Here is a 10096-nt window from a genome sequence, read left to right on the forward strand (position 1 = left end):
CATGAAGAAAGCTGGAGATAGGTACCAGCAGACCCCTGAAAATGGATGTGTTCAAGGAGGAACGTATTTCCGAGTATTTTATTTTGAAAATAAACCAGATATTTTAGTCTGTGTCTTGTGCACTACTTCCTAGCCCGCACGGACTTATCTTTGTTGAATTGATTGCATTGATCTGGCGTCCGAAGAGCTACTGTACGTATCTTTTGCAGCAGTTATGGATCGCATACACATGCGGTTGAAATTGACACATTGACTTTAATGGAAACGTAGCAGGTCTGTTGCTGTTACGCAGCAGTTGTGCATCCAGCGGAAACTGGAGGTTAACATAGGCTTTCAAATATATTTAAACCAATCAAGGAGCTGGATTTGGTTATAATCCTTCCTTATTAGGTCTACTAGTGCTCCTAGTAAATCCTTTGGCTTTACTAATACTACTAGTTGACTAAAAACACTCTACTAGTACTAGGGGTGTCCCGATCCGATGCGGATATTGGATATCGGTCCGATATCAGCCAGAAAACGAATATCGGATTTTATCGGACTGCATCTAAAATCTCTAAGTGCTTCGATAAGTTTTTGTTGTTTTTGTCCCCGCCCTCAGTTATTCCCACCATATACAGACAGTAAAAAAAGAATTAAAGTGAACTTGAATTGTCGACTATTATTCTCTGTTTGAGTAGCATCACTTGATCAAGCCTTTTCTAACATTCCACACTACAAAATAAGTAATAAAAATATGTATGTGCCGATATCACATTCGTATCGACCAATAGGCAAGGCAGCAATATCGGTATCGTATCGGAAGTGAAAAAGTTTTATCGGGACATCCCTAACGAGTACTACTAGTGAGATTTTGAGTATAATAGTGATGCTAGTAAACAAAAATTTGTTTTTTGGTGCGAATAGACCTTACTAGTAAAGCAAAATCTTCTACTAGTAGACAAGTTTGTGTTACTAATAGTACTAGTACTAGTAGTAAAGTCTACTCTTGCACTAGTAAACCAAATTCGAGTACATATACTTCTAAATTTGAGTACGAGTAGAGCGATGGTGGATATCACAAATATATCAAATTTATGCTCAACACATCCAAAGACTCCTTAAGAAAACTTTCTTTGGCTACTCTGAGCTAGTGTTTCTTCTTTTTGTGGTTAATCGTGAGATAAAGCTTGTCGTGCTCACAAATATAGAACGATTAAAAATACATATCAACGCTGCAGCACACCTAAAGGTGTCAAGGGGCCCCATGTTTGTTTTTGTCTTCCCTATTCCCAGTCTGCGATACGTCTGAGAGAGACGAGCTAACACGCCCATGTAGACAGCTGGCAGAGCTGCTATTTCATATGATCTTCTTTGCAATTTGTTTCAAATTTAAACTCGGCATCAAAAACACAGTGTGACTCCATCTGTGCTCTTTGCCAGTAACTTTTTCCACTTGTTCCAATTCTCAATATGGGTGCTACACTTCTACCACTATTGTAGTTATTGCAACAAAGTACAATAAGTGCGCCTGGAGGGGCCAGATTTCTATTTAGATCTGGGTGAGATCTGAATAGAAATTCAATCGAACATCTTAGAGTGACTCTAATTTGGTGGGGCCCCCAAAGTTAATCCGCAAAATGACTTTGCAAAACATACAAAACTATAGAAAATTACACAAGATGACTCCAAAAACACTTAAAATGACAACACAAAACCCCCACAAAATTAAAAAATTATATTCAAAATGAAATTCACAGAACAACAACAAATACAGACAAAATGAAACACTCCAAAATGACAACAATTACACAAGTTAACAACAGAAAAATACATAAAACGACAACAAAATTAACACAACAAAGAATCACAAATTACAACAAATATATACATTAAATGATTCACAAAATGACTCCAAAAACACTTAAAATGACAACACAAAAAGTTAAAGAAAAATATCCAAAAGGAATTTTACAAAACAACTCACATTACACATCAAATAATACACAAAAAGGACAACAAAATTACAATAGATATACACATAGATATCAGAAAAATGTGCAGAACCACTACAGAAACAGAAAAATCTCCCAATAAAATTTGAGAAAGATATTCAAAATGCATCTCACAAAACACACAAAATGAAACAAATGACTCAAAAATGTCAACAAAATATACACATAAATAATATATAAAACAACATAAATACACAAAACAACAACAAATATACACAAAAAAGACACTGAAATCACTACAAATGTCTTAAAATTCCAACAAATACTGTATGCACATAAATAATAGTAAAATATACAAACACAGAGATACACAAAACTTCTCCAGACATACACAAAATTTCTCCAGAAACACACAAAACAACAACAAAAAGACATACAATGAAAGAAAAATACACAACATTAAAACAAAAATGCACAAAATGATTCATAACATACAAAACAACAGAAACAAAAACGATGACAGGAAAATGCAACAAGATTACCACAAAAACAGAGCAAACTCTTTGTTCTTTCTTGTATTAATGCTCAGATTAAGTAATTATTCTGAATGCTGACATGAATGTTAATCATGTTTAAATCTTGGATTTAACAATCACATTTTGTGTCATAACAGTTATGAACCCATGACATGAAAGACTATCTGAACTAATTCAACTTTTTTTAATATATTTATAGACAAAATGTTGATGGAACTTTTTTTTTCATTCCCTTTTCATGTTAGGTGACCAGTCACTGCACTTCAAGCATGTCCAGCCTCAACTCCCAGGAATCGTCCAACGATATCTGCAAACTGACTGACAAGCAGCAGGCGGAGTATCGCGACGCGTACAGGGAGTACATCGCTCAGATGGCACAGCTGGAGATGTCCGGCGGTGGGGGTGAGCGGCCGGTGCAGCCGCACCCCGGACACTTCCTCCAGACTGTCGGCTCTGAGGAGAAAGGGGTGCGTGGACCCTCACAGGGTCATTGTAACTGTCACGGCGTCACTGGTGGTAGATAGCAGAGCTGTAATGAGTACTGGAATATTCTACTAGAAATACTGCTACTTGGTTGAAATTGTACTCAAGTACAAGTATGAGTAAGTCTCACATAAAATCATAATTAGCATTAACTAGCATTAGAGTTAGCATTAACCTAGTATTAGCATTTGCACAGCATTAGCATTAACTAGCATTAGAGTTAGCATTAACCTAGTATTAGCATTTGCACAGCATTCGCATTAACTAGCATTAGAGTTAGCATTAACCTAGTATTAGCATTTGCACAGCATTAGCATTAACTAGCATTAGAGTTAGCATTAACCTAGTATTAGCATTTGCACAGCATTAGTCTAGCAGTAGCATTGGCATTAGTCTAGCATTAACACTAACTTAACATTATCCTAGAATTAGCTAGCATTAACCTAGCATTAGCCTAGCATTAGCACTAACTTAGCATTAGCATTAACCTAGCAATGCCATTAACCTAACTTTAGCCTAGAATTAACACTAACCTAACTTTAGCATTAGCCTAGAATTAACACAAACCTAACTTTAGCATTAGCCTAGAATTAGCATTTACCTAACAAAAGCATTAACCTAAAATTACCACTAATTTAACATTAGCATTAGCCTAGCATTAGCACTAACTTAGCAGAAAAAAACAGATAACAATAATGAGGATGCCTCCTGCACCCTTACTAATTACTGACTAGAAATATACTCAAAATAAGTACAAGTACCCATAAAAGCAACTCAATTACAGTAATGTGAGTACTTGTAATCCATTACTTTCACCTCTGGTAGATGGAGTTCAGCCATGCTCCAGTTTGAATTCCGGCTTGAGGGAAATAGTTAGTGGTTAACTGGTTTCGTAAACGCATAGTTTTGAGGTCAATCCACAACTTTTCAATCTGGTGTTTTGAAATGTCGCGTTTGGCCAAGAGTTTAGTCCAAGCTGGAAAAATGAAGATCACTGCTTTCTTTTTTTTTCTTTTTTGTTGCGTTCCTGATTTTTGGCGTAGACTTGTAGTTTCTCTTGGCACAGACACGACAGACAGGAATCTTCTCTTCCGACGCCACTGGATACCGTTTATTATTTTAATGTTCTCTGCCATCCATCAATCCTCTTCTCTCCACAGGCTAAAGATGGAGTGGATCAGGACGGACGCAAGTCCTTCACCAAGAGAGGATCCAAGACCAGCGACGCCACTGACTTCATTACCACCACCGACACTCAGCAGCTACTCGACCCTATCAGTGAAGAAGACGAGAAGCTGGACCACAGCTTGTCCTCCAGGACCCCAGGCTCCAAGAAGAAGGGAGCGGGGTCTTACTATCACAAGCTGCCCACCGAGGAAGACTCGGGTCCAGATGAAGTCGATAACACCACACCTCTGCTCCACAGGGAGAGTTCAGCTGCTGTCGCTGAGCTCCTCCTAGATAAGAAGGATTCTTCTGACTCAGGGATGCGTTCTAGCGACAGCTCCTCAGATCCTTCCCTAGAGGACGCAGGAGGAGGAGAACCCGACGCTCTGAAGCCGACCCTGATCGAACTGGAGCTGGAGGGCTCTGTGAAGAAGAGGGGCCCCCTCCCCTGCAGCCTGAGCGGTCTGCAGGATGCCACCGTGGCCCGCATGTCCATCTGCTCCGAGGCCCCATCCGAGGCCAGCCTGATGGCCAGCAGTCCAGACGAAGGGTGGCCGTCCAGCGAGGTCGGCAACCTGAACCGCTCGGCCAGCAACGCAACCCTCGACAACAACAGCAGCAACATCCTGAGCCACGGCAACAGCAACGCCAACAACAGCCATCACCAGTCCTCCGCCTCGGTATCAACGTTTAACGTGCCACAGAGTCTCATCATCACGGCTGGAAGCAGCACCACCATGGCCCCTCCCACCTCCACCTCAGCCTCCATCCACAACCAGAACATTCACAGCATCAGCCTGGGAGAGGAAAGAGAGAGCATCCTGTGATGTATTGATCAACCCTTTGTGTTGTGAGTGTTGTTCCAAAGAGTTGGATAAGATCACAAGTGTCAAACTCAAGGCCCAGGGACCAAATCTGGCCCTTTATAGCATCCAATTCGGCCTTTAGGAGACAGTAAAAATAACAGAGATAACAGGAATTATTGTGTAAATTATGGAGATCTCAAACTCACCAATTTAATTAAATTCTGCAATATTTTAGAGTCTTGAAGTTTTTCCATGCTTATATCACATGAAGGCAGTCATTTTTATTTGCAAATTGTGGAATGAACTCTCAATTTTTCCAAAAATATTGGAATTTCTTAGAAACAATTCCACAAAATTCCTCTAAAATACACAAAAATTGGTACAAAAATGAATAATTGTTTAAGTGAAGGTCCAGCAAGGGCAAAATTTATGTTAATATTTTTTTTTTTCCTCTTATAATCTGCAGCCCACTTGAGATCAAACTGGTCCATATTTGGCCCCTGAACGAAAATGAGTTTGACATCCCTGGATTAGTTTATGGTCTAACATTTTGTGTTTCAAAAAAAAAAAAAAAAAAAGGGAAAGTTTTGTGATTGTCAGGATTCTTAATGTTTGTGTGTCTCATAGTTATGTTTGAAACTCACTGTTTACCAAAAACTGTTTGGATACTGTCTGGATTCTTTTTCTCTTCTAGGAGGTCAAACGTTGGTGTTTGTGAGCCGTGTTTCATGAAGGTGGCTCAACATATCCTGAACATGATCCAGACTTGATGCTTGGCTAATCCTATGGATGATTTGGATTTTTATTATTTCAGAATGGCTGATTTGACGATTGAAATCCATTTTAAAAGGCCGAACAAGATGACAGGATTAGCAATAACAGCAGAAGGAAATTTGCAATACATTTTAATTTTAATACATTTTGTGCGTTAAAATGTCTTATTTTGAATAGTGACACTGACACCTCTGCATCAGTGGATGCGTCACTCATACATACTCCACTGAGAAGAACTAACTGATTTATTGAAAAGAACTTTTTTTTTTTTATTGGTAAAATCACAGATTAGTCCGCAACCAGGTTCAGAAATGCTGTTTTGTTTAGTTTTTCAGTTTAGTCACAGACCTAATAGGAACACATTTGGGAAGTACAAAGCTGATTTTCATTACAAAACAATTTTCCACAGCGACTAATTCCAAGATTACAGTGATCCCGGATTCCTTTCATTACAGGCTGTACAAAACTTTTTTTTTTTTTTTTAAACCAACCAACCATGCTTATTTAAGTGCTACTGTCAAACTACTGTGTTTTAACGTGAAGTTATTAATGTGTTACATAGAAAGGTTAGTCCGCTGAGGGAAACTAGACGTGTGTATTTGTGATACTGTGTTGGTATAGGAAGCTAAGCTGTGTGGTTTGTGGTGGCGCGTGTTACAATATGTGAATTAGATAAAACTGTAGTTGTGGTGCCTTTTTATTTTTGCAGGTTTTTTTGCACCAAAAATGTCTGTTTTACACTCTGAAGGTCATTAAATGTGGTTATTAGATCAATAAATCATCTTGATGAGTTTTCGTTTTTGCTTTTGTGCATTTTAATCTAAATCTTAATGTTCAATAGGTGAAAAGGGTCGACTTAAACTTGTTTTCTTTGCTAATATAAGAATTAAGCTCTGCAGTGTTATGTGGTGACTTGTAGGAAACGTACTGACCGATAGATGGCGCACTTCTCAAACAAACGCGTTGCCACCTTGTTGTAAAGGCGTGATTTTGCAGTGAAATTCTGCTGCTTTTACATTTGTTTTGGGGAGAAATTTAACAAATTTAAATTATTATTGTGGATATTTTATTTCATGTATGGAATATTTGAAGCGTGTCACACTGGACTGCAGAGGAAAAGCCCAAGTAGTGTTTTAATATCAGATGATTTGGATCTGCACATAAGTGTTGAACGTTAGAAGTCAGGATTAAACCAGGTGAATAACCCAACGTGTTACTCAGTGTTTGACCTTTAACCTCATACTATGATTTTTGTTTTTCAACAACATGAAGTAGAACAGAGTAAAACTACGGCTCTTATTTAAGAGTTTTTCACTCACAAATCTGATATTTTGACCCAAGGTTGAGCATTTTCTTACATTTATTTCTGAATTATGCTAAATTAAGGGATGGAATTTTTAAACTGTCATTTGGTTTAAAGCAAACATCAATTACATTAAGAAAATTACTGCAAAATAATAGACATGGTTGTAAAATTGTTAAGACTTTTGGCTTCAAGTCGTTTCGTTAATATTATTCATAGACTCATTTCGGCATGACAGATCTTCAGGCTAATGTTGAAAAAAAAAAAAAAATGAAATAACATGGCCTCAGCCTCGTGCAAATAGCTTAGACTGCCAGGCTACATCATTTAATCCCATTTACCCTGCTAGCATGTGAGAAAGTAAAAGTGCAGCCAGCACGTCCTAAATAAGCCTTTATGCAACAGAAAGCCTCAGGGAAGTTTTGACGCAACGTTCAGGTCACGTACCTCAAGAATTCTTTATTTGGACATTTGTTTGTTTTTGACGGGAACTCGAAATGACCACGAATGCAAACCCCACCATTCATCCCACCAAAAATAAGACAGCAAAAGTGAGCTTTTTGGGGGTTTATTTTGTATAAAAAAGGTACAATTTACATTACTTTTATAAAAAGTTTCAGCATAATTAAGTACAACATTACACTTTTGCAGAAGTTTCAAATTCCTGCAACTATACAAGTATAAACTCCCGTTGAGGAGAGTTTATAAAAACAAAAAAAAAAAAAAGATCCGTTCTTTTCAATTTATTTTAAACAACGTCCAGTCCTTCATGTGCCAACAAATCTGACAAAGACAAGACTAACTTTATACAGTAAACTAACCCAAAGTTGCTCTATTCACGTTCCCACCTTCGCAAAAAAAAAGCGAAGATTTCACATAGCGAGGAGGGGCGACAAGGGGGCATGAAGGAGTGATGGTGGCATGATGTACGTAATCCTTGTGACAATCTTTGTTTCTTCTTCTTCTCCCCCCTTTTTTTCCGCTCTCGCTTTCGGGAATTTAACACGCCTTCCCTTTCCAGAAAGGACTCACAAATCATAATAATAATTAAAAAAAAAAAGAAAATCTTAAATTAAATAATAACAAAGTGTCCGGACAGAAAAACACATCACGTAAGATTGTCCCATAACAAGCAAAAAAAGTCTCTTGATTGGAAAAAAGGGGGTGAGGATGATGATGAGGGGTCCAGGACAGGAGGACAAGAGGCTGGAGGGGGGAAAAATCGTGCTCCCCAGGTCCTGTGTGTGTAAGTGTGTGTGTGTGTGAGAGAGAGAGAGAGTGTGTGTGTCTTGACCAAACACCTGCAAAAGATTGAGAAAGAGAGGCGTGTTTAGAAAATGCAAACAGGGCAGAGATCCGGACAGACTGGCGCCAGGGAGGAAGCCGCAGTTTTTTAACATTTAACAAACACTCCCTGCAATGCTAAAGCAAACCCTGCGCTCCAGATGTACACACACACACACACTTTTTTCACACAACTTCAGCCTACAATCTGGGGAAGAATCAGCGTAATTGCCGCTCAGCTGGCGCCTACCCACTTCTTGTACCAATTATGTGCAGACATCGTAGTAGCAGTAATCCAAACAGCCATTATTTTTTTTTCTCCTCTCCCTGTTGCAGATGCTCTTCATTACAGACACAAGAGGCTATAATACAAGCCCCGACGACTGCTACTTATCCTATGCACTGGATGGAAACCAACAAAAAGCGGAGCGCTGCAGCAGCTGACGGGTCTTTGAACGCACCACACGAGCCACACAAATGTGTTCGATCAAACCCAGTGATCCGGATGCGTTGTAAGATAATTTGATGATTCTTATTTATTTTTTATTTAATACATTTGATTGAATAAATAATATAATTATGGACATCACATTCAAAACAATTGGAATTTCTATTCTTTTTTTTTTTTTTTTTTTTTCGCTTTGCATGAAAAAAATAAATCAACATATTGGGACAAATAGCAGTGATTGAATCCCATTCTGCTCCAGCAGGCTGCTGCACAGGCTGTATTACAAACGGAGCCGTTTTTAAAGCCCCAGACATGAGGAGGACAGCCCACTTACCGCTTTTAACGATGCAGAGTCCGGCTGTCATCTGTCATCAGCTCTGATGGCAACTCCGGGGACTGAAAACAAACAAACAGCACCAATGTAAACGTCTCGTGTGGACACATATGATGCTGTTAATTCACTATGAACAAAAGAACACACACACACACACACACACACACACACACACACACACACAAACAAAAAACGTGGAGTAGTATTTTGCCATTTTCAGAATTAAAATGAATTTTTAAAACAACAACGTTTCACCCAAATATCCCACAGTGAGTGTTAGAACAGAAAGTACCTGTAATGACAGGATGCTGATGTCTGTGTTGAGGGCGGTCAGGGGGCTCCTGGATGGGGTCTGGATGCAGGCTGGAGGAGGAGGAGGAGGAAGAGGAGGATGATGAAGGCTGGAGTCCAGCGCGATCTGCAGGTCCAGGATGTAGTCGATGACATGCTGCAGGATTTCCATCTTGCTGACGTTCTTGTTCTGTGGGATGCTGGGAACCAGCTCCTTTAGCTTGGAGTAGCAGTCGTTCATGTTGTACAGCAGGCTGAGCGGGTCGTCCACCGGGGTCTTGCTCCGTGAGATTCCCAGGGAGTGCTCCGATAGGCTGCCGCTGTTTTTCCGGAAGGACCGAACGGGGCTTATTGCCTTCATTATTATTAATATTATTTTGTTGTTGTAAAGTGAAGCTCTTCGTTGTTTTTTTTTATTGTTTTTTTTGCTGCTTTTAAAGTCCCGAAAAAGGCAGACGATCAGCGGTCAGAGTGGATTATCAGCCCGTCACTGTGCTTTATATAGGCAGCGGACTGAGCATACGGAGGGGGGCGGAACCAAGACGCTGATTGGACGGTGCATTTCCGTCACTCGACAGCTTTTAGGCTTCCCATTGGCTGTCAGCACCCAGATCCCACCCAATACCCTGTGGTTACCAGTGGCAACGCAGCAAAGAGGCGGGGCCTGGAAGGCGCTCCGGCAGCTCCGGTGGGCAATTTGGAAAATTAAGCGCTTACCTGTTTCTGATCAGGGAAA

At 39.6% G+C, this 10096-nt stretch overlaps 2 protein-coding genes across 7 annotated transcripts in view; one reads left to right on the plus strand and one right to left on the minus strand.

The window, feature by feature from the left end:
- kidins220a (kinase D-interacting substrate 220a) overlaps positions 1 to 8640 on the plus strand; it is a 72880-nt gene extending 64240 nt beyond the window's left edge. For 4 of the 6 annotated variants that reach the window (XM_028438837.1, XM_028438840.1, XM_028438841.1 and 1 more), the window contains 2 exons: positions 2716 to 2937; positions 4114 to 5523. In XM_028438837.1, the coding sequence (XP_028294638.1) occupies positions 2716 to 2937; positions 4114 to 4947 (1056 nt within the window). In that variant the 3' untranslated portion in view covers positions 4948 to 5523. Of the gene's footprint in view, positions 1 to 2715; positions 2938 to 4113; positions 5524 to 5620; positions 6479 to 8623 lie in introns of those variants that run through there. The other 2 variants (XM_028438839.1, XM_028438838.1) reach the window with 2 other exon arrangements.
- id2a (inhibitor of DNA binding 2a) lies at positions 7556 to 9860 on the minus strand. The gene is made up of 3 exons (XM_028438843.1): positions 9362 to 9860; positions 9070 to 9131; positions 7556 to 8304 (listed from the first exon to the last, which is right to left on the minus strand). Exons 1-2 carry the CDS (start codon positions 9719 to 9721, stop codon positions 9075 to 9077), a joined length of 417 nt encoding a protein of 138 aa, XP_028294644.1. The 5' UTR covers positions 9722 to 9860; the 3' UTR covers positions 7556 to 8304; positions 9070 to 9074.
- Positions 9861 to 10096: the final 236 nt, after the last annotated feature.

Source organism: Gouania willdenowi, chromosome 22 (assembly GCF_900634775.1).
Source record: "Gouania willdenowi chromosome 22, fGouWil2.1, whole genome shotgun sequence".
Lineage (NCBI taxonomy): Eukaryota > Metazoa > Chordata > Actinopteri > Blenniiformes > Gobiesocidae > Gouania > Gouania willdenowi.

Coding starts and splice junctions, on each gene's coding strand:
- id2a (XM_028438843.1), bottom strand. CDS start 9,721: ATGAAGGCAATAAGCCCCGTTCGGTCCTTCCGGAAAAACAGCGGCAGC. Junction 9,132..9,361: donor TCAGCATCCTGTCATTACAG/GTACTTTCTGTT, acceptor GTTTGTTTTCAG/TCCCCGGAGTTGCCATCAGA.